The sequence below is a fragment of the Macaca nemestrina genome, chromosome 12, assembly GCF_043159975.1.
Source record: "Macaca nemestrina isolate mMacNem1 chromosome 12, mMacNem.hap1, whole genome shotgun sequence".
NCBI classification, from domain to species: Eukaryota; Metazoa; Chordata; class Mammalia; order Primates; family Cercopithecidae; genus Macaca; species Macaca nemestrina.
In genome coordinates this window covers 94864700-94891291 of record NC_092136.1, presented here as the reverse complement: position 1 = coordinate 94891291, position 26592 = coordinate 94864700, and the positions used below count along the sequence as shown (strand labels likewise).

Here is a 26592-nt window from a genome sequence, read left to right as displayed (position 1 = left end):
ATTTCTATCTCTTCACATCACTGAATAACCATGCAAAGAAGAACTATAATTTCAGCAGGGGGCATTGATCTTTATTCTCTCATGGAAATTATGTTCTTTGAAACACAAACAAACCTAAAGTACAGTTGCAGTCAGGTTCACTACAGAGCACACTCTAAGACTTCAGCACAAAGATCTTTCTTAAAGAGTGCCCTTAGGATCCATATCTGAGAAAGAAAGAGGAAGGAAGCAGTTTTGAGCTCAGGGAAAAGTTTATCTGTGGCTCAGGGCCAAAGATAGTCTCAGCGGATCCTGCAGGCAGCTCTGGAGCTCAAATGGCCCTTCCGGGGCGTCCTGAATTCAGCAGAGTTGGCCAAGCTTTATGCTGCAGCGCTGAGCAGTCACTGGATGTGGGCCAAACTGGGAAGAGGCATGGCCTTGAGTGAGGCAGCTCTCTGCAGCTGTAGGCTGCCTGCCTACTGCAGTACAGGGACAATGAGGCTTTTACCTATCGCATAAAAGTTTATTCCTTGGTCATGCAAGATGTACTGTGGGTGGAGCAGCTCTCTAGGGCTACTCCCTTCCACTGAATGCAGTGTGCCCTCATCTTGTGTTTGTTTCCACCATCTCAGTATTAGCTGAGTATTATTCCCCTTTTCAGCCAGGCCGCTCACTCTCATCCTCATTTGTGCCTGGAGTCCCTGAGTTCAGGCTCTCAGCTTCAATTTTCCTAAGAATAAACTTCCATCTCTTGTTACACTGGGAATGACAAAGCCACCTAACTGAATGAGAGAGACAGAAAGATGTGGGTTTTTCTGTTCTTTATTAAAAACTTTAGATAAGCACCAATTTTTTTTTATTACTTTGGCCTTCAAATTTACAGGTGCTTCAAAATTGAGAGCCTTACTAAAAGTCTGTGGGGAGCAATTAAGGAAGGCTAGTATTAAGGGGAGAGATGGCTTGCTGTAATTTTAATTTACAAAATATATGTGAGTTTGTCCATTTCTGTGCATTTTCTTTTTTTGTTTTTTCTGAGACAGAGTCTTGCTCTGTCGCCCAGGTTGGAGTGCAGTGGCGTGATCTCAGCATGGCCATATTCATTTCTTTAACTGATACTTGACTATTTAGTATGTGTAACATCCTACCAGGGCCAGGGAAGTAATGGTAAACAAGGTAGATGTAGTTTCTTCCATCATGCAGTGTCACAGAAGATCTAGATGTACACATGTATGCAGTACACGTCAGAATATTAATAATTTTTAAGTGCTATGAAGAAAAGGATTATTCATTCCCTGTGTTCTGTGTTAGTATCGGCAAATAGATGAATGGTTGAATTGAACTCATGTCAGCCATTTTTGTTGTCATTTATCTGGTACCAGACATAGTGCTAGTATCACAGGTTAATGTTTGAAAATGGATAAATTCTGCTAGTGATACATCTTTTTATATGATATAAAGAAGCTAAGTATATCGGGGTATTAATAAACATGAAAGGGATTGCATTATGAGGAAACATGTTTCTAAAATTATGAAATGGGCTTCATTTACAAAATGCTGATATAAAACAGTTCAAAATTGCTCACTTTGGTGGGATATGATGGCTTATATCTGTAATCCCTGAATTTGGGGAGGCTGATGCAGGAGGATTGCTACATAGTGAGACTCCATTTCTACAAATTTTAAAAATTAGCTGGGTGTGATGGGAGTAGTCCCAGCTACTCAGGAGGCTGAGGTGGGAGGATCACTTGAGCCCAGGAAGTTGAGGCTACAGTGAGCTATGATTGTGTCACTGTACTCTAGCCTGGGTTGACAGAGCAAGATGCCCCCCCCAAAAAAAAGAAAGAAAGAAAAAAATAAAAAACAACTCACTAAGTTGTCACTAGAAACTAAAGTTACTAAGAGTTAAAATTCTGATTAACGTTGGGAAGCCAAGGCGGGTGGAGCACTTGAGGTCAGGAGTTCAAGACCAGCCTGGCCAACATGGTGAAACCCTGTCTCTATTAAGAATACAGAAAAAAAAAAAATTAGCTGGGCATGGTGGCACATGCCTGTAATCCCAGCTACTTGGGCAGCTGAGGCAGGAAAATCGCTTGAACTCAGGAGGCGGAGGTTGCAGTGAGCCGAAACTGCATCACTGCACTCCAGCCTGGGTGAGAGAGTGAGATTCTGTCTCAAAAAAAAAAAAAAATATATATATATATATAAATTATATATATATAAATATATATATAAATTATATATATATAAATATATATATATAAATTATATATATATAAATATATATATATAAATTATATATATATAAATATATATATATAAACTAACATATGGTAATTAGAACTAGAAATAATAATTCCTTATTTGAAGAAAGTAAGACATGTTTTTGGTAAGTGAAGCTATAAGTCATAAAAGATGTGTTCTTGTCAAGGAAAAGAGTAATTATGTCTAGTTTGGAAGTTGTTTAAAGCTGATTTCAGAATGAATAAAGGAAGGAAGGAAAGATATAGATAAAATTGATGCATAAGAAAGCTGGAGAAGATGAATCTTGTGAAAGGAATTTTATAAGTAATCAAGCTGGCTACAATTAGAAGGGAATTATTTATAAGTTTTTCTAATAATTGAGCATTATCATCAAAAGTACATCAGTGAAAAACTGGAATTTGGTCCCTGTGTTAAAGTTTTCATCAGCATATTGAGCTGCTCTAAATAAAAAATTGTGAGAGGTTTCATTTACATTTTGGGAAACTGGCCTAGGTAAACAAAAATTCTACGTTTACCAAGATAATTTCTTCTGATTCATGTTATTTGGTTTTCAGTCACTTAAGAAGACAGTTTTCTTTTAACAGAGCTGAGATTTTTCTGTGACTGTATAGCCTTCTGTATTTGTCTTTGAAATATTTTGTAATTTTTGTTAAAAAAATGACTAGTATTATTCACAGTGACCTGTGTCTTCATTTTTATCAAGTGTTTTAAACTTTGATATTTTTGACAAACTTTCCAAAATTAAATTTTTAATTATAAGTCTTTCGACTTTGAATTGACTTTGTTGCATTCCAGAAGGGCCCCTGAAATATCTGAAAGGGATATATTAAACTAATTAGGATTATTTGATATATTAAACTGTATGGAAAGCATTTTCAAATAGTAAGTGATGCTAGACCTTCTTTGAGCTATATTTGTATGGATGTGTTATTCATATGTATTTCAGAAATAGTATAAAATTTATATAAATCTGATCATCCTGGTGTAATGCTGTCCATCATAATTCCAGTTATTATCTTAAGATGTTGTATACAACAGAAGTAATGGAATTTCCATGTCAATTGCATCATGATTGTAATGAACTCTCATCAGATCTTTATGGACATTTCAAGTCTTGTCATGCACAAATGGTTACTTATTTACTATGGCCTGAAGTGTTTCATCTTCAGGGAATTTTGTGGAAAGAATTCTGACAAGTACAGAATTCCGGTAACTTCGAAAATATGCCATGGCACTAGGTAAGAATTCCAGGAACTTTTATGAACAAACTAAGTGTTTCATAAGATTGCTAGTCGAATACGAGGCAGAACAGAAGTTGATTGAAACCAGGGAAATACTTTAACAGATTTTCATGCTGGGTCAGCCAGTGCTGAAATTATAAAGATATGCAATTTGAATGAACTTCTTAAGACAGATTCAAATCAAATTGCCTATAGTAGCCTGTTTAATGGACAGTGCTATGTACCTGAGTTGGAGGAACAAGACTGATATTTGAAGGGAAGTAAAATCAATGTAAATTCAATGTGTATGGACTCATGGAGGGCCTGGACAGCCACCTGGTCTTTCCCAGGTCTTTAAAGTTTCCATTGCTGAAGGTTCTGCCCTCCATAACCCATCATGGAGCAGACAAAATAATACAAATTTTTAAAAGTATTGGCATGGTGACTCTTCTAAAATTGCTAAAATTGTTTATAACCAGTGTTTGGTTGTCAAGCCCATAATCCTAGGGAGACAATCAAAACTTCAGGTGGCATACTCCTGCTATCTGATGAACCACTTGAACATTTACAGAGAAATTTTGATTGCTAGTTTTAATGAAATATGAATATGTTCTTCCAGTAGTCTGTGTTCCAGTTTTGTAGAAGTTTCCGTATGCAGAAGGGCGAATACTAGAGCAGTAGGTGAAAGGTCATTTAAAAATGTGTTTCCTGGCCAGGTGCAGTGGCTCATGCCTATAATCTCAGCAATTTAGGAGACCCAGGCAAGCGGATCACGAGGTCAGGAGATAGAGACCATCTTGGCTGACACAGTGAAACCCTGTCTCTACTAAAAATACAGAAAATCAGCCAGGCATGGTGGCACACACCTGTAATCCAGCTACTTGGGAGCCTGAGAGGAGAATCGCTTGAACCCAGGAGGCGGAGGTTGCAGTGAGCCGAGATCATGCCACTGCACTCCAGCCTGGGTGACAGAGCAAGACTCTGTCTCAAAAAAAAAAAAAAAAAAAAAAAAATGTATTTACTTTATGTGGCATTCTTGGAGGGGTCTCCAGTGATGGAGGTGTTTGTTTTACTGGACAAAAGTTGTGGGACGGTTAAATAAGGTATTACAAACATAATGGCAGTTAAGAGAATCAACTGATGAAGTTAACTGAATCAATGGAAGTTAACTGAATCAGTTGACTGAATCAATTGGATTACTTTGGCCAAAGGCACTCTTATTGGCTTTAATAGCGATCAGACCCACTCCACTGGAAAGCATGGATTGGTCCTTTGTGGAATGGTTGCTGGAGGGCCTATGCACTAGTGATGAAACTTCACTTCATATATCTTCAATTCTCTTAAACTCTCATATGAATAAATACTGCAAGGTTTCAATGCATTGTCCCAAAGAATATTTTCACCAGGTAAAGCAAGCCCTTCATGACTTATCAACTGAAGATAATTAGATCTTTCATGATCTAGAAATCTGATTACTGGGTCTTCTGGAAATGATATCAGAAAAGGACTTCTTTTGAACCACATTGGAGGGAATTATGCCAGATTCTTCTCATTGCCCACACTACTGTGGATCTTTGTTGCCTCAAGTCTTTGGTCTTCATCTCACAACTCAGGAGAATCCTTCCAGACTTCTTGAACTGTATACTTGTTGGAGACTTTAAGGTAAAGCTGACTAGGGACAAGCTTCCCCAGAAGTAGACAGCATCTTAGATGTGAACAGCCTTTCCCAAAATGCAAGAACAAGACTAATCATAATGAGACTCTTACCTTTCTTATCTTTGCTATGGCTACCTCTTTCCCTGCATAGGATAATACTGTAATCAGACTTCGAGACTCACTTGTTCTCATTCTGTTTTAATTTAACCAAGACATGGGATGCTAGAATACCTACTAGCTGAACAAGGAGGATTTTAACTAGTCACTAATACTTTTTGTTGCATGTGAATAAATACATTGAGCATTGTAGGGACTCAGTTACCAAAATTATCAATGAACAGGCTATTAAGCTAAAATGAATAGACTAATCTGGTTCACTCTTTGGGTAATCCATTTGAATTGACTTGGTTCATGAGGACCCTGGCTAAGGCGCATACTTCAAATTCTTGGTATTATTCTCCTAAAAGTCATAATAGTCTCCCTCATGAACGGTATTTTCTCAAAAAGTCTCAAATGTCTACACGCAGCCATCTGATGAATGCTAAATGGTTTCCCTTCAGCCTGAAATGACAAAAACTTAAATAAATGTATGATTATGGGGACACCATAACCTATGAATGACATGTTGAGACCAGAAACCCAACACAATGGTGACTGAGAGTAGCACCAATTTCCCTAATTTTGGTCACACTTTAGTTGCTAAGAGCATGACCAAAAGAGGGTAATTGTTAAGCAAAATTGTAAAAGGCCATTGATTTAGACTTGGCTCCTGCACTCAGCTCAACACTCCAAAGCAATATAGAGTTTAATCATAGTCGCTGTACTTCAATTAATTGCAGGAGGTTCTGTAACCAATAAACCAATGAAGCTGTGACTAATTAAGTTGTCCCTAGACCTCAATACCATTTTTTATAAATGCTGCTGGATCACCTTGTTGGATAGAGTACCCTGAACCTGTTTTGGCTCTGGGGACTGCCTGACTCAAGGGTTGTTTTTTGCTTTGTTCAAATAAACTATGTTAAATTTAAAAGTCTAAGGCTTTTTCCTTTTAACACCTGGTAGTGGGATTGCTGGCAGTTCTATTTATTAAAATTTTTTATCTATATTTAAGATATACAACATGCTTCTACAGAACATATAGGTAGCAAAAAGGTTACGACAGTGAAGCAAATCAACATATCCATCATCTCACATGCCCATTGTTTCATTGTTTTGTGTCTTTGTGACTAGAGTAGTTGAAATATATTCATTTAGCATTAATCTAGTACTATTTATTTATTTATTTTGCAGGGAGGGGAGCTCAATTATGTTGCCCAAGCAGGTCTTGAACTCCTGGGCTCAAACGATCCTTCTGCCTTGACCTCCCAAAGTGCTGGGATTACAGGCATGTGCAACCACATCTGGCAAGACAATTTTATTACCTATAATCTTCATGTGGTACATGAAATCTCTCAACCTGTTCATCCTATATCTATGTTATCTTTTATCCTCTGACCATTTCCTCATTTTTCCTCCATCCCACACTCCTGCTGTTGGTAACCACTATTCTATTCTCTATCTCTGTATATTTGAATTTTTCTCTTTTCTTTTTTTAACATTCCACAAATGAGATCATGCAATATTTTTCTTTCTGTGTCTGGCTTATGTCACTTAGTATAACATCCTCCAGGCTCATCCACATTGTGGCAAATGGCAAGATTTTATTCATTTTTAGGACTCAAAAATATTCCATTGTGTATATGTATCAGGATTTCTTGGCTGAGCATGTGGCTCACACCTGTAACCCCAGCACTTTGGTAGGCTGAGGCAGGCCGATCACTTGAGGTCAGAAGTTCCAGACCAGCCTGGCCAACATGGTGAAACCCCGTCTCTACTAAAAATAGAAAAATTAACTGGGCATGGTGGCACATGCCTATAATCCCAGCTACTCAGGAGGCTGAGGCTGGAGGATCCCTTGAGCATGGGAAGCAGAGGTTGCAGTGAGCTGAGATGGTGACACTGCACTCCAGCCAGGGTGACAGAGCGAGACTCCATCTCAAAAAAAAAATAAATAAAAATTTAAAAAACTTTATCCATTCATCAGTTGACAGACAGGCTGTTTCTGTATCTTGGCTACTGTGAATAGTACTGCAATGAACATAGAAATGCAGATATCTTTACAAGGTGATGATTTCATTTACCTTGGGTATATGCCCAGGAGAGGGATTCATGGGTCATATGATAGGTTTATTTTTAATTTCTTTTGGAAATCTTCATACTTTTTGTGTAATGACTGTACCAATCTATATTCCCACCAACAGTGTATAAGAGTTCCCTTTTCTCCATACCGTTGTCAACATTTGCTGTCTTTTTTGACTTTTTGATAATAGCCATCCTAACAGGTGTGAAGTGGTATCTCAAAGTAGTTTGATTTGCATTTCCCTGATTAATGATGCTGGGCACCTTTTAATATACTTGTTGGCTATTTTAATGTTTTCTTTGAACAAACATCTATTCAGGTCTTACATGTGCACATTTATAGCAGCACAAATTGCAGTTGCAATGTGGAACCAACCCAAATGCCCATCAATCAATAAGTGGATAAACAAATGGTGGTATATATATACATAACGGAATACTACTCACCCATAAAAAGGAATGAGTTAACAGCATTCACAACAACCTGGATGGGATTAGAGACTATTATTCTAAGTGAATAACTCAGGAATGGGAAACCAAGCATCATATGTTCTCACTCATAAGTGAGAGCTAAGCTGTGAGAATGCAAAGGCACAAGAATGACACAATGGATGTTGGGGACTCAAGGGGAAAGGGTGGGAAGGGGGTGAGGAATAAAAGACTACAAATTGGGTGCAGTGTATACTGCTTGAGTGATGGGTGCACCAAAATCTCACAAATCACCACTAAAGAACTTACTCATGTAACCAACCACCACCTGTTCCCCAATTACCTATGGAAATTAAAAATTTAAAAATATAAATAAATCAAATAAAAAATCTGTACCACACCAAAAAAGGACGTTTTTTCCCTGTTTTCTTCTAGTAGTTTTACAGCTTCTGGTATTATGTTTTAATTCTTTTAACTATTTAGGGTTGATATTTGTATATGGTGTGAGATGAGGATTTAATTTCATTCTTCCCCATGTGGATTATCCAGTTTTCCTAGAATCATTTACTGAAGAGATTGTCCTTTCCCCATTGTGTGTTCTTGGTATCTTTAACAAAGATCAAGTGACCATAAATGCATGGGTTTACTTCTTGGCTCATTATGCTGTTCCACTGGTCTATGTGTCTGTTTATATGCCACTGCCATGCTGTTTTGATACTACAGATTTGTAGTAGACTTTGCAGTAAGGTACTGTGATGCCTCCAGCTTTGTGTTTTTTGGCTCCAGATTTCTTTGGCTATTTAGAGTCTTTTGTGTTTCCATGCAAATGTAAAGATGTATTTCTCTATTTCTATAAAAAATGCCACTGTAATTTTGATAGGGATTGCATTGAATCCATAGATTACTTGGTTAATATAGAACTTTTAACAATATTAATTTTTCTAACATATGAAAACAGGATACATTTCCATTAATTTGTGTTCTTTAATTTCTTCAATGTTTTACAGTTTTCACTGTCTAGATCTTTTTCCTCCTTAAATTTATTCCTAGTTATGTTTTAGTCTTTAATGCTATTATAAATGAAATTGTTTCTTTTTTTGCATTGTTGGTTCTAAGTGTGTAGAAATGCTACTGATTTTTGTATGTTGATTTTGGTAAGATCCAACAGATACAATTTCATTACTTCCTTTCCAGTCTGGATGCCTTTTCTTTCTTTTTTAACTAAGAATTGGTAAGAGTGGGAATCCTTGTCTTGTTCCTTATCTTATAGAAAAAGCTTTTAGCTTTTCACCTTTGAGTATGATATGAGCTTGGACTTATCATATATTATTAACTGTAATGGATTAAATTCCCCAATGAATAGACACTGAGTGGCTAAATAGGTTTTAAACAAATGGGATCCAATTATATGCTGCCTACAAGAGACTCACTTTACCTTTAAGGATCTACATAGGCTGAAAGTGCAGAGGCTTTACCTTTAAGGATCTACATAGGCTGAAAGTGCAGAGATGAAGAAAAGATACTCCATGCAAGCAGTAACTAAAAGAGAGCAGAGGTAGCTACACTTACATCAGATAAAATAGAACTTAAGAAAACTATCACAAGAGACAAAGAAGGTCATTATATAATGACAAAGTAGTCAATTCATCAGGAAAATATAACAATTGTAAATACATGTGTGCCCAATATCAGAGCACCTACTTTATATATATATACATATATAAAGCAAATATTAACAGAACTGAGGGATATAACAATTGTACATATATATGCACCCAACATCAGAGCACCTACTTTATATATATAAAGCAAATATATGTATATATGCATATATATAGCAACACAATAATATATATATCCCACAGTTCTTTTAATATTTACTATTTATACATACATATGTGTATATACATGTATATAGCAATACAATAATAATATTAGGGGACTTAATTACCCCAATTTCAACCAAAGATATATCACCCAAACATAATCAATAAGGAAGCAGAGGACCTGAACAGCACTATAGACCAAATGGACCTGTCAAACATATACAAAACATTTCATCTAACAGCAAGGAACATTTTCCAGGATAGATCACGTTAGGCCACATAACAAATCTTAACAAATGTAAGAAGATTAAATCATGTCAAGCATCTTTTCTGACCACAATGATATAAACTTAGAAAGAAGTAACAGAAAGAAAATTGGAAATTTTAAAATTATGTGAAAATTAAACAACACAGTCTTGAACAGGTCAAAGAATAAATCAAAGGAAATTCAAAAAATATCTTGAGAGAAATGAAAATGAACATATAACATACAAAACTTAGGAGTTACAGCAAAAGCAGTTCTAAGAGAGAAGGTTAATTGATAAACACCTACATTAGGAAAAGTGCAAGATCTCTAATAATCTAATGTTATACCTCAAGGAACTAGGAAAAAAAAACTAAGCTTAAAGTCATCAGATTAAAAAACTAATAAAGATCAGAGCAGAAGTAAATGAAATAAAGACTAGAAAATCAATAGAAAAGATCAATGAAATTAAGAGCTGGTTTTTTTAAAAGACAACACAATTGACAAACCTTCAGCCAGATACAGAAAAAAAGAGAGAAGAGGCAAAAATGAAATTATAAATAAGGGTCATTACAACTGACACCACAGAAATACAAAGGATAATAAACTACCATGAACAATTATATAACAAATTGGGTAACTTAGAAGAAATGCATAAATTCCTAGAAACATACAACCTATTAAAACTGAATCATGAAGACACAAAATATGTGAACAGACCAATAACTAATAAGTAAATTAAATGAGTAATAAAAAAGTTTCCTATTGAATAAAAGCATATTACCTAATGTCTTCAATGATAACTTCTTCCTAAGTTTTAAAGAATAATTAAGAAAAATTCTCCTCAAACACTTCCAAACAATTTAAGAGAATACTTTCAAACTCATTTTACAAGACCAGCACCACCACGATATCAAAGCCAGACAAGGATGCAACAAGAAAAGAAAATCACAGGCTAATATTCCTGATGAACATAGATGCAATAATGCCAAACTGAATTTCACAGAACATTAAATGAATCAACATACGCAAATCAATGTGATATACTATATGTTAATTGATACACTATATGATACACAGTGTGCTACACTATATATTATATTGGGATCATATGATCACAATACATGCAGAAAAAGCATTTGACAAAATTCAACACTTTTTCATGATTAAAAACTGTCAACATATTAGGTATTAAAAAAGCACCTCAATGTGATAAAAGCCATTTACAAGTTAACTTGTGTACATTTTCAATATGGAAACAGAAGTCTAAGTAACCATCACTGTCACTTGTATTATTACTTAGATGGCCTAACTGCTTCTCTTGTCTATACATTCTCCACAGAACTAAGCTGATTATTTAATGTGTAAGTCACATTTTATCAACTGCTGTTTTAAACTTCCAGTGCCTTCTCAAGTTGAAGAATATCAAATAATGTATTTAACGTGAGACACAAGGCCCTACATGCTTTGCCCCCGCCTCTCTCCTTCCTCTCTATGCCCCAGAAACAAATGAGCTTATCTTGCATTCCTGGAAAAACAAGACCCCCAAGTTCCAAGGTAGGTCTATTGCACTTACTGTTCCCTACAGGTGGAAAACTCTGCTCTGGATCTTCTCATTTTGTCAATTGGGTCTCAGAAAGGTCTCCACCTCTGTGAAGCCTTCTGGGACCAGCAACTGGGCCAGCACCTACTCATTCTGCTCTGCCATTCAATTCTGCTTTAATTTCTACACAGTACACATTACTAGTTGAAATGGTCTTGTTCACTTGTTTGGAGACTTGTTTACTGGGCTGAGTAGGTGAGTTACCAGTGTGAAATATACACACAGCTTTGAAAAGGCAGTGGAGCCTGTGAGAAAAACTAGTTAGATAATGGTACTTTTATCTTAGGGCTGCTCATCTTTCCCAGAAACTTGGGTCCTGCTATTTAGCTAAGCACCAGGTTGACCCTATCAAGCCATCTTACATGGTTTGGGTTTGTGTCCCAACAAAATCACATGTCAAATTGTAATCCCCAGTGCTGGAGGTGAGGCCTGGTTGGAGGTACATGGATCATGGGATTGGGTTTCTCATGAATGGTTTAGCATCATCCCTCTTGGTACTATCCTTGCAATAGTGAGTGAGGTCTCATGAGATCTGGTCATTTAAAGTGTGTGGCACCATCCCCCTCTCTCTTTCTCCTGCTCCAACCACATGAAATGCCTGCTTCCCCTTCACCCATGATTCTAAGTTTCCTAAGGCTTCCCTAGAAGCTGAGCAGATGCCAGCATCATGCTTCCTGTATAGCCTGTGAAACTGTGAGGGAATTAAACCTCTTTTATTTATAAATTACCCAGTTTCAGGTGTTCCTTTATAGCAATGCAAGAACGGACTAATCCACCATCCTTGAAGCATGAATGCAAACCAGCCCCGCTACTCAGCTGGACAGCCATAATGCGACAACCATCCCCTGAGCTCATTCACCACCACACAATGACATGTCTTCAAATAATCATGAAGTACATAAAGAATTATCTACACACACACACACGTACACACACAGGTTGAAAACACGATATTTGAAATAAAATCAGATTTTAACATTTTGATTACCTTTAATATATTTGGGAACAAATACTGGTGACAACATATTTTAAGTACATAAATAACTCAGAAAAGTCATATCTTTTATTCTGGAACTCTACTGACCTTATCTGTAAAAAGAACCTAGTTTTATAAGGAAAAGGGGGTAGGGGAGGGGAAGAGACAAATGGGTAGACTGAAAAGGAATCAAAGCTCAGGATTCTTCACAAGTGCAGCAGCTTCCACTGTTGGCCCAGAGGATGGTAGTTGCATATACCAGGTTATGCTAACCTCAACAAGATCTAGTTCTCAGACACAAATGTGTCCAGTGGATAAAACCTCAGCTGCAGAAATAGATTTTAGCAATATCCAAACACATTCCAGGGTCCAGTAGGAAGAACAAAGTATTGCAAAATTGAAAACTATCATGGACTTGGCAGCATCCAAGGGCATCACCAGAGGGGCTCTTTCATGCATGACCAGAGTCCTGCAAACTCAAAGTTTTGGGATGTAAATGTAACCAGTTTCATCAAACTGCCACACAGCAGGGCAGTGGGATATAAAGGCAGCCCGTGGGCTTAGGGCACAGGGGCCCAGCTGCACCTAGAAGCCTTTACAGGATGCTGGAGCCCTGGATTCAGTGGTACAGGCTTGTCCATCAAAGCCCCACCCTCAGGTAGGGGCTCAGGTTCTGGGCCTGAAACTGTGCATGTTGTGCCCGCTAAGAGGAGCCTCTTGGCTGGAGTCTGGAGGGTCAGCTCCTGAGCTCTCAGTTTCTGAGGACGGCGACCACGTCCACGTCTGCCATTTGATGGGTGGATAATCTGTGCAGATGGACCAGGGGTGGATGATGGAGTTGAGCTGGGCTTCCTAGAGCTGTGGACGGCAGCAGCCCGGGGCTGCGTAGCAGTGCCACTAACTGCAGATCGGCGTGGGAGTGAAGAGTACACAAGGGTGTGGCAGCGCGTCCCACTGCGGGCAGCCAGAGGCCAAGGGGAATGCCGGGCCCAGTGAGGAGGGAGTTGTCTCAGGCCCAGCGCTGCTCTCCTGGGCAACTGGACCTCCTTCTGGGTGCTCAGCTCTTGGCTGGCTGGTACCCTGGGCTCCATGTGGTCCACAACTGCCCGGTCTTGCCCACGTTTCCACAGCTCATAGCGCTCAGGTTGCAGGATGCGCACGAAGGCGTCCATGGAAAAGGTCACCCTGGCCTCCCCACAGCTACACTGGGAGGCCATTTTGCCATAATCAATCCATCGTGGAGTGGCAAAATTGATGGCCTCCGCACAGTTGAAACCATGGTTGAAGCCAGCATGGTAGCCATAGGGAAAGGTCACCATAAACTCTCCAGCCTCCTGAGTTATGCGATTGAAGGGAATCCCATTTTCCTTGAGAACTGTAGGCGAGATGAGGGCCACCTTGTGCCGCAGGAAGGCCCCACAGCCCCGGGAACTGCCTGGGAAGAGCTCCCTGGCCAGGCGTTCCAGGCGCTGGCCATGCTCTGGGGGCACCACATACCAAGTTTTGGGCTCCCCAAGGTGCAGGTAGTTGATGCTGTAAAGGTCCATGTCCTCCGTGTGCCAAGCAAATGTGGTCTTCCACATGCCAAAGTACAAGTAGGGTGTGTTAACGCCTTCTATGACAACCCCACATTCCTTTTCCAACAGGTCCTGAATTGTTCCCAGGTGCCCAAGATTCCACTGTTTAGTGTTTTCATCAAACAAGGAGCCACTGATGTCAGCACCATAAATTGGTGAATTATAGATGCGGTTCTTCCAGTATTTTCGCTCCAAATCTTCGAAATTCTGGTGTGGTGGAGTTTGATATTTTTTACTGTTTGCCAAGTGGCGATACTCCCCCACGGTCATGGCTTTCTTTTTTTTATGGTATTGAGTAAACACCCCTGCCCGCCCAGAGGCCACCTGTTGGAGGGGAGTGGCTATTAAGATTTCACTGATGTTATCATAGGTCTCTCTGGCTTTCCATTCTTTGGGTGGAACTATCTTAGCCAAGCCAGCTCTGTGTGCACCTTGGGATTCCATGTAAGCAATATATTTATCAAAATCATTAAACTCTTCTTTGGTTGGATGAAATATCATTATGTTACAATTTGGATTCTGGCCATAGTTGGCCTTAGACTTCATAGTTTCCATTTAATAAGCAGTAAACTCCCAGTGTTTAGGTATGTTCCAGATAGTTGACAATGTAGGAAAATGCTACTTTTAAAAAAATTGGGTTGGTGTATCTATGAGGTAGGAGGGTCTACCAGCCTACTTTTTTTTGCAAATGAGATGATAATTTTTCTCGGGCTTGTTTATTCACTAGTGAGATTCCACTCTGGGCAACAGCTTTGCCCAGGCATTAATGTTAGCTGACCCTGCAACTCTGTTATGTTTCAGTTGCTGCCGGGCTCTGTCTTCTTAAAGTCTATTAAATTACTTAGAGCTGGGGGTGTGACCCAAATGTAGCAGAGTATGTCTTCAGTGTTTAGAACGAAATCTAAAAGAAAGAATACACAGAGATTAAAAATTTATATTTGGAAAAAAGTATTAGGCACCCACAAATTAAATACCCAAATAGAATACTAATATTAAAAAGAGAGGCTAAAATTTTATAAGATTGATAAATCAAGTGGTGGTGTGGATGTGGAACAGTGGGAATTGTCATACCCTACTACAGAGAATATGAAGCACTATAATCACTTTGGAAAACTGTTTGAACAGTATCTTCTAAAACTGAACGTACACATGTGCTGTGATCCAACTGTTCCACATGCTTAGGAAATGTGTATGGTTGTGAGCTGAAAGTCACATCCAATAATATTCATAACAACATTGTTTTTGGTAGCCAAACAGTGTAAACAATCCAAATGTCCATCAGCATGGAATGAATAGGTAGACTGCAGTATATTCACACAACAGAATACCATCTAGCAATGAAGATAAACAAAAGTCACATGAAAATGCAGTTTTAAAGATCAATATTGAGTAAAATTATCAAGACTCAAAAGAATACCTATTACATAATTCCATTTATATAAAGATGAAAAGGAGGCAAAGTAATCTGTGTTTGAATTGCTTCTTGGCCTTTTGGCTAAGATCAAGTGTAGTAATCTATATTTCTTAAAATTTCCTATTTATGTTCAGGGCTTCCGTTAGTACCACGCAGTTTCCCTTTAAACATGTTATTTATTGTCATAGCTTTCTCCAGTAACTGACTCTCTCCTAAGCTTCTGCTTTCCTTCTCCATCTTGGATGGCCCACTGAGCCCATGAAAGTCAACTGGTTTAATACAAATTGATGATCTTTCTCCTGAAACTAAGTTACTCCTTTATATGTCTTTATTTCTACCAAGGGCAATATTGTGCTACATAGTCACCATTGAATATAACATCTCCCTTTTCCCAGACATATGGTCAGTACCTGTCAGAGGGTCCAATGATAGTCTACAGTGAAGCCCCAAGGACATCTAGACACCACAGGGTGTGCTCTCTTTATCTTCCTTATAGAAGAACCCAAGGATCCAGCTTGTCTTCCTCTCCTACTTAAAGTTGTCACTACTCAAGCGAGACACTGAGGATGTACAAGTGACAAGATTACCTGTATCATATGATAGTCTCCCAATCTCATCCCAATTTTTTTTTTTTTTTTTTTGAGACGGAGTCTCGCTCTGTCGCCCAGGCTAGAGTGCAGTGGCGCGATCTGGGCTCACTGCAAGCTCCACCTCCCGCGTTCCCGCCATTCTCCTGCCTCAGCCTCCCGAGTAGCTGGGACTACAGGCGCCCGCCACCTCACCCGGCTAGTTTTTTGTATTTTTTGGTAGAGACGGGGTTTCACCAGGTAGCCAGGATGGTCTCGATCTTTGGACCTCGTGATCCACCCGCCTCAGCCTCCCAAAGTGCTGGGATTACAGGCTTGAGCCACCGCACCCGGCCCCAATTTTTTAATCTTAAAAATTATTCGACAATGATTTTATTATGAATTCTTTATATTTTTGGAATATAAAATAAAATATTTCATTCTTTCTATTAGAAAACTTGCTCTAAAGAAATGAAAAGAGAAAAGTGAGACAATGTAGAAGGATAATTAAATATCAGAAACTTAAATACCATGCTGAGGGTCTCTCCCTCAAGAAATAACAAAATGCTGACTATGAAAAATCACACAAATCCGTATTTCTTTTTGAATATACAAGTAAAATAAGCTTTGGATCGAGCACTTTGTATCTGTTTTATAAACTACATTATTTCTTTTCTACATTTCTAAGGATTCTAGGAAGAATGATGCAATGTCTTCTTATACATAGAGTCTTCAGATGTTGCATATCAAAAGGAAATACTACAATGTGTAAGTGTGACTGTGCTCCAAAAAAAAAAATAACTGCTTAGAATTTGCCGGGTACAATGACAGAGTGATCCTTCAGTGTTCTAGCCAAATGAGTCACTTCTCTATGAGTCTTCAGTGGTTGCTTTTGTTGTGAGACTACTTCTTGCTTCTTTCAACTGGAGCCATAGCTACCAGTAGAGAATAATTACACTGTCACTTGATACTCTTCCATTTTGCCCTTACCCACAGTAATCACAATAAGGCAGAATTCATCATCTAAGAAAACTTGACAGTTCTGACAACCAAAGAAAAGTATTTTCTTCTTATCAGAATAATTTAAAAAATAATACTTGATCCCTTAAAATTAATGGATTTCTGGAAATTAGAAAGTCTTTCTTTGGGTCTTTTGGAAATAATGCCTCCTAAGCTTCTTGCTGTGTGTGTGTGTTGGGGGGTGTTAAACTGGGGAAGTTAAGAAGTGAAGCTGAGTAAGTTTAAAGTCCTTTTCACTACAGCCCTTTCCCAAACTGTAGGACAATAGGAGAGCCTGTTTGTCTTTCTTGCTGCTTATGTATTTCAAATCTATTACTTCAAGTGGGGGATTGTTGACCAAATGCCTCAGATATCAGCCATTGTTTCTTCTGATAGTCAATATCTAAATGCTATGTTTAATCGAATTTTTGTCTCAGTTAGAAAATCTACTACTTATTTAAAATAATTTATAAGCATAATATATTTGATAACTGAAAACATTCTACTCTATATAGACAAGTGATTAAACTTTTCCTCTATTATTGGACAGCTATTTTGTTTTCACTTTTCCACGATTATTACGAATCACTTTTACTTAAATATGTAGTCCGTATTTCAGTATCTAAAACATAAAAATTTGGAGAAATGAAAAAGACAAAGAGAAAAGAAGTTTAGAAATTCATTTCTCCTGTAAAATATTGGTTGAATGAAATTTCTTAGATTAAGATACTTAAAAATGAAATTACCTTATTATAAAATTTAAATATTTTAAGATCTTTAATACATGTTGCCAAAACTTTAAAGAAAAAACATATTTTACATCCTGAACACTGGCCAACTTTACTTAGAAAAAATATATATTTTACTAATTTTGGTAGTTAAAAAGTTAGATCAACTTTTAATTTACATTCCTTGGACTACCACTAAGGTTGATTTTGATTTTTTTCATAAATATTAGTCTTTTGGATTTCATCTTATGTATTGGTTCACAACCTTTGACCGTTTTTTTCTAATCGGGTCCCAGGGTATTTTCTTACCTACTTATATAAACATTTTACATATTAATTACATCAATATTTTACATATTAAACCCTTTTGTTAGATATGTTATTTTTTGCCAGTTTGTCATTTAACTTGTATTTCTTTAAATTTATTTAACAAAAATGTTTTTGACATACAATGTTTCATTTCCCTTTGTAATATTTTTCGTGCTTTTCATGTTTAGAAAGTTATAATATTCCTTCATCTAGATGGAGATATTATCATAGTTTTTTTCTTTGTATATGCTAATTGCACCTTTAATTCTGACTTTAATTATACTTTTAATCTGTATTTTGGAGAGAATAGTTATTAACTTTTGAAATTATTGTGTGGGTATTGGTGTGAGCATGAGTATGAAGAGGATATGAATATGATTCTTGGTTCTTTACAGATGACCTGTTCATTGTGTGTGTTGTTTATTTTAGGTTGTTTCTCTCTCTCTATCAACGTTTATAGAAGCTTTTTTTGAACCCATATTCTTAAATTTTATCAGTCTCAAAAATGAAGTTCTTTAATTTCAGGATTTTTTTTTTTTTTTTTAGTTCTTTCTTTGATTTCCTCTACTCCTTTTCATCTGTATATTAACTCCTCTTATTTGGATATTGAACCTCTCATGAATTAGACCTTTAATTTTTACTTCTTTGTTTTCCCCTCCCCGAAATTTTCTATTGCTTTATCACTGCATTTTATTTTCTAAAAAATTTCTTCATCTGTATCTCTAAACTTCCTTTCTCTTTGTCTTTTTCATTTCTCCAAATTTTTAATTTCCAGAGATCATTTCTGTTACCTGAGAGTTTCTGCATGTATGTACATTCCTTTCTTTCTTACTGTCTTATTCTTGCTTCATGGGAGCATTTCTTCTTTTATCTCTCAATACTAAAATCTCAATGGTTTTTGAAATTCTATTTTGTTTTTCTCCCTGCATGGTCTGTTTCTTTGAAATTGCCTTTTGTCCATTTTATCTTTCTTTTTTTTGCTTTCACCTAAGGCTTTCCTCAATGTCTGCTGACCTTTAGTAATTGCCTTATATATAAAAGTACAGCACAAAAAAAGGCAGATTAGAAGCTCAGGGTACATGAATGGTTTTATTGATTATGCTTCCCTGCATGATATTCTAACTGGGCTGTTTCCTAGGTGAACTCATAACACTGGTATTTCTAGAGCTGGTCATACTCAACACAAAAGATGCTTCAATCTTTCTCCTGGAGGGTACAGGTCTGACTTTCCTACCAAATGGCAAAAGAGGCTACACATTTCTAAAAGTACCCTACTTGTACAGTTCACTTTATCAACTTATTTTCCCTATGACAACCACACTCTCAAAAGTATCTGGAAATTCCCACTCCAGAGGCCACCTTTTTTTCCTACTCTAGAAAATGAAGCTCAGTCTTCTGCCAGGGTGTAAGAGACACAGTTTATCCAGCTGCTTAGAGGAGGGTGGGAACCTAGGGCTCTATTTTGTTAGACAGACTTTCAACAAATTCTCCTTAGCCTCATTTTAACTGTCACTCCCAGAGGTACCCAATGCCATGACATCCTAAGCCTTTTGGATTCTGTAGAGACAATTGTGTTGTTTCTTGGCTTTCCTCGTTGCCAATTTAGGACTCAACTTTCTGGTGTTTGATAAATCAGTTTATACTTGTCCATCTGCTTTCCAATTTCCAAAACTGGCCACTACCTGTTTTCCTTTACCATTTTCTGTCTTTGTAAGTTCACTTCTTAAAACAAAAACCCTGTTACTGTCACTTTAGTGAGGTTTGGAAAGGAACAAAGTAAATGATTGTGTTTAAACCACATCTTTATTGCTTCTTGTTTCCCAAATTTATCTCAATTTTCTTATAGAAACTTAGTTCTAATCAAATACTCCTAATCCTTGTTCTTGACTCTATGCTTTTCTTCCCTTGCTTCACTTATCTCTTCCTTCTCTTTTCTAAGTTATAAACTCTGCCTTCCAGACCAATCTGAGGCTCTCCACATCAGGGATCTTTCTATACCAACCTCAGACCTTGGTGAGAATTCTATCTTCTATACTCCACGAGTGCTACATTTATTTGGTGCTTAATACAAGCTGTTGAGGTGGCAGCTCTCCAGAATGTGTCTTACTTGACAAGCAGCTGTCATCTCTAATGGGCACTTGTCTTTAGGGAATAAGTCTCTTCCATGAGATGTGCTTGCTTCTCTCTCCAAAATATCTATATGTCTCTGACTCAAATGCTTTGATAGACCCTTCTTGATAAGCTGCATGAGAAAAGGAAGGTAAAGGTGGGCGTGGTAGCTCACGCCTGTAATCCCAGCACTTTGGGAGGCCAAGGTGGGCAGGATACCTGAGGTGAGGAGTTCAAGATCAGTCTGGCCAACATGGTGAAATCCTGTCTACTTAAAATACAAAAATTAGCCAGACGTGGTGGTGGCCTGTAATCCCAGCTACTCGGGAGGCTGAGGCAGGAGAATCACTTGAACCTGGGAGGTAGAGGCTGCAGTGAGCCGAGATCGCACCATTGCACTCCAGCCTGGGCAAGAAGAGTGAAACTCAGTCCAAAAAAAAAAAAAAGGAAGAAAGGGAAGGAAGGAAGGGAGGGAGGGAGTGAAGGAGGGAGGGAGGAAAAGGAGAGGAAAGGAAGAAAAAGATGGTTAAAGGCAACTTTCCCTATACCTTTTGTGCCTACAAATGCCAGTATTTGGTGTGGACTTCTTTTTATGAACATCTAGAGGAGTCTGGATATAAAGGAGAAAGACACACGGCAGCAAGTATCAGGCACGGACTGCATAGATTAAATTGTGACCTAAAACCCAAAGTTTGGGACTTGGCCTTTAAATCCAGTATCTTAAGGGCAGCTTTATTATTTCATTGTGACATATAATAAATTGAACATGGGATTATTAGCCTCATTCAGATCATCTTTATTTTCATCTATTGCATGGATACTGCAGCAGTAACAGTGCTATCTGGCAGCAGAGAGAGGCAGGAGCCAGAAGTCTTCCTGAATCCATCTACAAGGACACACCACTCTATTGAGTTTTAAGGATTATCTAATATATGCTTCTTTGGACTGTCAATACATTTTAAATACATGTCTTGAGTAGCATGTAAGTTTGGACTTACATGGACTCTCCCAGAGATTCTGTAAACTAGTCAGTAACTTTTTTAACTTTTTAAAAAAACCCCCTTTGGCTTAAAGTGAATTCTATATATGTGTATAAATTTTTATTTATCCAGTAGTTAATAATTGTCTCATTCTTTCATTTGCTTGGCTTTACACTTTATATTAATTCATTCCCAGATTCATTTCCAGAAAGGTAAATCTCTTCTAAATGCATAAAATACATCTGGTACTGAATCAGATTTCTTTTCTCAGAAATATTCTTACTGGAGCCCTCAGATGCTTACTTCAGTCTAGGCTGATTCTTGTCTTCAGGTTGTTGCATGACCTGCATCTTGAGGTTTCTAGTCATTGTAATCCTAGGGGTTCCCTTTCCCTCTCTATTATGTTAAATCCTGACTCCCCCCATCTCAAGTCTCCTTTCTGGTTTACTCCTTTGTGTTGGTAAAGCATATCTACCAGAAGGATCCTTAGAAGCTTCATTAGAGATTATTAAGTAGCTCACAGAATCTTCAGCAGGACCAGAGACTAAGGATTGGAGCCTGTGTATCCAGGAACAATATCCAGATTACTCAACAAACAATAGTTAGGCATTCCTATACATCCTCTGGTCAAAGGCACCAAAGACTCTGGGCAAGGGACATTTCCAATTAGAGTCTAAGCTACTGCTGCCTCTGAAAGGTCACCGTCTGTCACTACCCTTCTCCAGGAACAGATCTGTCATGAAATCTACTTCCTCATATTTCTTTACATTATAGTCCTCCATGGGAATGTCTGATTGGAAGAGTCTAGGTCATATCTCTATGTCTTCACTGCAATAGATTCTGGATAATTGAGTTCTGGCTCTGACCTTGGTGAGGCAGGGATCATAAAGTTGGAGGTTTACCGAAAAATAAAAAGGGAATTTAAAGTTATTGGATGGCCACAAATATCACATATCTCTCCCAAAGTATGCATGTCTGAGTCTGAAAATGTCTTTGTTCTATCCTCGTGCTTTTCTTTCAGGATTTTCAAGACATTGTTCTGCTGAATTCCACCTTCCAAAAATCCAAAACCTGTTTTCTGTTCCTTTTTGTAATCTGTCTTTACTCTCTGAACACTATTAGGGTATTCTTCTGTTCCTTGTTTTCTAAGATTTCATTAAGATATAATTGGTAAGTCTTCTTTGTCAATTATTGTGCTATAATTTTCAATATAGAAACTCATGTTGTTCCTTGATGTGAAATTGTCTTACATCATTCCTTTGACATTCCTTTCTACATTTTCACTTTTCTTCTTCTCTGGAAATACCATTAGACAGCAAATACCGTTAGACAGCAACCTCTCAATTGATTCTCTAATTTTCTTTACCCTCCATTTCCTAATGCTTTTTCTTTTGTTATTATCTTCCAAACCTTCTGAAAATTATTTTTAATTTCCAGTAATTTTTTTTGTTCTCTGAATATTCCTTTCATTATATATTTCTGAAAATTTCCATGGCTGCAGATTTTCTCTTCTCTAAGTATTATAAGAATTTTTAAGTTTTATTTGCTCTCTACATTGTGTCTGTTTCCTCTGAGTTCACCCTTCCACGATGTCTTGGTTTCTGTCTTTCATGTTAAACGTTTTCCTCGTATGTCTAGTTATTCTTGGCTTGTATTTGAGTCAGGTACTAAAGAGTTGCGTTTGCTACATATGACTGGTAGGCATCACTGAGAGTGCTCCGACAAGAACCTATTCATTTCCTTTGAAAATGGGGGCACCTGTCAGTAGTTGAACGTAAGACTATAATGAAAAGACTCTACATTTATATGTTCATCTCCTTTCATATTGGGGCCTGAATTTGTGGTGTCTGAGTTTTTGTTTTGAGAAACAAAAACCTGCATTCCAACCAGCCAGAACTGAAACCTTAATATTTTATCAAATTTGCTTCAAGTAGTTTTTAAACAACTTTATTGAGATATAATTTACACAACACGAAATTCATCAATTTTAAGTGTACACTTCAATGGTTTTTAGTATATTTACAGTGCTGTGTGACCATAACCAAAACCTAGTTTTAGAATACTTCTATCACTTCAAAAACAAACCTTGTTCCATTTGCAGTCACAGCCCATTTCCACCCCTAACTCCAGGCAACCACTAATCTACTTTCTATCTATATAGATTTGCCCACTCTGGACATTTAATATAAATGGAATATAACATGCAATATTTTGTGTCTGGCTTCTTTCATGCAACATGTTTTTGAGGTTCAACCATGCTGTAGTATGTATCAGTATTTTGTTTCTTATGACCAAATAATAATCTATGGTATGGATATACTGCATTTTACTTATCCATTCATCATTTGATGGATAATTGGGTTGTTTTCATTTGGGGACTATTATGAATAATACTATCATGAACATTCATGTACAAGTTTATGTGTGAATGTGTTTTTATCTTGGGTAGATACCTAGGAGTATAATTGCTGAACCATGTGATAACTGCATATTTCACGTTTTAAGAAGTTGCTACACAGTTTTTCAAAGTAAATGTAACATTTATAACCAGCAATATATGAGGGTTCCAATTTCTGAACATCCACATCAATACTTACGTCTTTTTCATTATAGCAATTCTAGCAGGTAAAAAGTAGTAATTTTGTGGATTTTAATTTTTAGTTTTTTAAGACAGGGTCTCACTCTGTTGCCCAGGTTGGAGTGCAGTGGCATGATCACAGCTCACTGCAGCCTCAACCTCCTAGGTTCAGGTAATCCTCCTGCCTCAGTTTCCCAACTGGCTGGAACTAACAGGCACACATCACCATGCCTAACTTTTTATTAATTTTTTTGTGGAGACAGGGTCTCACTATGTTACCCAGGCTGCTCTTGAACTCCTGGGCTTAAGCAATCCTCTCACCTTGGCCTCCCAAAATGTTGGGATTACAGGTGCGAGCCACCATGCCTGGCCTCATTGTGGTTTTCATTTGCCTTTCCTTAATGACTCATGATATTGCACATCTTTTCTTAAGCTTATTGGCCATTCATATATCTATTTGGAGAAATTTCTATTCAAATCCTTTGCTTATTCTTTATTTGTTTTCTTATTACTGAGTTGCAAGAGTTCATTATGTGTTCTGGTTACAAGTCCTTTATTGAATATATGATTTGAAAATGTGGTCTCCAGGTCTGTAGGTTTTCTTTTCACTTTCTTGACTATGTCTTTCAAAGTGCACAGGTATTGAATTTTGATGAAGCCCATCTTATCAATTTTTGTTGTTGTTTGTGCTTTTGGCTTTGTGTCTAAGAAATTATTGCCCAGTGAAAGATCACAAAGATTTATCCTGTTTTCTTCTAGGTGTTTTACAGTTTTAGCTCATATTCAGGCTCACGATCAATCTTAATTTTTGTGTATGCTGAGAGGTAGGAATCCTAGTTCATTCTTTTGTATGGGGATATCGAGTTGTTCCAGCACCATTTGTTATTCTTTCTCCATTGAACTGTCTTGAAACTTTTGTTGAAAATCAACTAACCATAAACCTAAGAGTTTAGTTTGGACTTTCAATTCTATTCCATTGAAGCATGTTTATCCTTATAGCAATGTCTATTAGAGCTCTGTAGTAAGGTCTGAAACAGAAAAGTGTGAGCCCTCCAAATTCTTTTTTTTTTTTTCAAGATTGTCTTGGCTATACTGGTTCCTTTATATTTCTATATGAATTTTAGGATCGATTTTTAATTTCTGGAGGAAAAAAGCCAGCAGGAATTATGGTAGGATTGCATCAATCTGGAGTTCAATTTGTAGAGCATTACCGTCTTAAAAATATTAAGTTTTCTGATCCATTGACATGGAATGTCTTTCCATTTAGCTTAACAATATTTTCCAGTTCCCAGTATATGTCTTGCACTTCTTTTGTTAAAATTATTCCTAAGTATTTTAATCTTTTTGACACTATTGTGAATGGAACTGTTTTCTAAATTTTGTTTTCATATTGTTCACTGCTAATGCACAGAAATCAATTTATGTATATTCATCTTGTATCCTGCAACCTTGCTGGACTTCTTTTTCAGTTTTAGTGCTTTTTAGCAAGTTACCTAGGACTTTCTATATATAAGATCATGCAATCTGTCAATAAAGATAGTTTTAGTTCTTCCTTTTCAATCTGAATATCTTCTTTTTCTTGCCTAATTACCCTGGCAGTGTAATGCTGAATAAAGTAGTAACAACAGATATCCCTTAAAAATCTTGCTCCCGCTTCAAGTATTTTTAAGTAGAATAAATATTTCAGATGAAGTGGGATTCCCTCTCTGATCCAAATCTTAAATCCTGTTATCTCTACCCCTGCCTATAAGCAACTAGTCATGAATTGGCTACCCATCTTTGGGTATCTTTTTGTGTGTATATGTGTTGTGTATCCATCAATAATACTGTTTTGTATATCTGCTATTTTTTTCTTTTTTTGAGACGGAGTCTTGCCGTGTTGCCCAGGCTGGAGTGCAATGGCATGATCTCAGATCACTGCAACCTCCGCCTCCTGGGTTCAAGTGATTCTCCTGCCTCAACTTTCCGAGTAGCTGGGATTACAGGTGCCTGCCATCAAACCTGGCTAATTATTTTTTTATTTTTTTAGTAGAGATGGGGTTTCACCATGTTGGTCAGGCTGGTCTCGAACTCCTGACCTCAGGTGATCTGCCCGCCTTGGCTTCCCAAAGTGCTGGGATTAGAGGTGTGAGCCACCATGTCTGGCCTGCTATTTTTATTTTATATAAATAATTTTATGCTAAATATGCTCATTTTCTACAATTTTTATTTTTATTCATTAATTCTGAGAAAGGAACTGGTTCTGTTGCCCAGGGTGGAGTGCAGTGGTGCAGTCTTGGCTCACCACAACCTCAGTGTGCAGTGGTGCAGTCTTGGCTCACTGCAACCTCCCTTTCCAAGGCTCAAGCCACCCTCCCACCTCAGCCTCTTGAGTAGCTTGGACCATAGACGCAGGCTACCATGCCCAGTTAATTTTTCTATTTTTTGTAGAGACAGGGATTTGCCATGTTGCCCAGGCTGGTCTCAAACTCCTGAGCTCAAGCAATCTGCCAGCTTCAGACTCCCAAAGTGCTGGGATTACAGGCATAAGCCACCACGCCTGGCCTCATTTTCTGCAATTTTTAAATTCAACATTAACGGTTTCAAGATATATTCATATATACATACACACATATGCATAGATACACATATGTATATATACATATACACATATGCATAGATACACATATGTATATATACATACACACATACATACACTATATACGGTCTGTTATAAAAATATATTTTATTAAAGCACTTTCCTATTGGTGGGTATTTACATAACTTCCAGTGTTTCCTATAACTTACAGTGCTGTGTGTGTTCTCTTTCTTATATGTGACAATTTATCTAGGCTAGATACTTTGAATTATCATTTCTAAATGATAAAGAAACAACATTTTATATTTTACTAGGCAATGTCAAATTGCTCTACCTAGTGGCTATCCTAATTAACCTATGTACTAACAGGAGTTTCTGTTT

The 26592-nt window shown here is 37.4% G+C and overlaps 1 protein-coding gene and 1 pseudogene across 2 annotated transcripts in view; one reads left to right on the top strand and one right to left on the bottom strand.

Moving 5' to 3' along the window:
• Positions 1–12362: 12362 nt before the first annotated feature.
• LOC105484325 (lysine demethylase 4D) overlaps positions 12363–26592 on the bottom strand; it is a 24379-nt gene continuing 10149 nt past the window's right edge. Inside the window, exons 3-4 of one of the 2 annotated variants that reach the window (XM_011745841.3) lie at positions 15775–15924; positions 12363–14851 (exon numbers count right to left, since the gene is read on the bottom strand). In XM_011745841.3, coding sequence (XP_011744143.1) covers positions 12934–14505 — 1572 coding nt within the window. In that variant the 5' untranslated portion in view covers positions 14506–14851; positions 15775–15924 and the 3' untranslated portion in view covers positions 12363–12933. The remainder of the gene's footprint in view (positions 14852–15774; positions 15925–26592) is intronic. The other variant, XM_011745840.2, reaches the window with a different exon arrangement.
• Positions 15426–15577, top strand: LOC112427187 (U2 spliceosomal RNA; annotated as a pseudogene).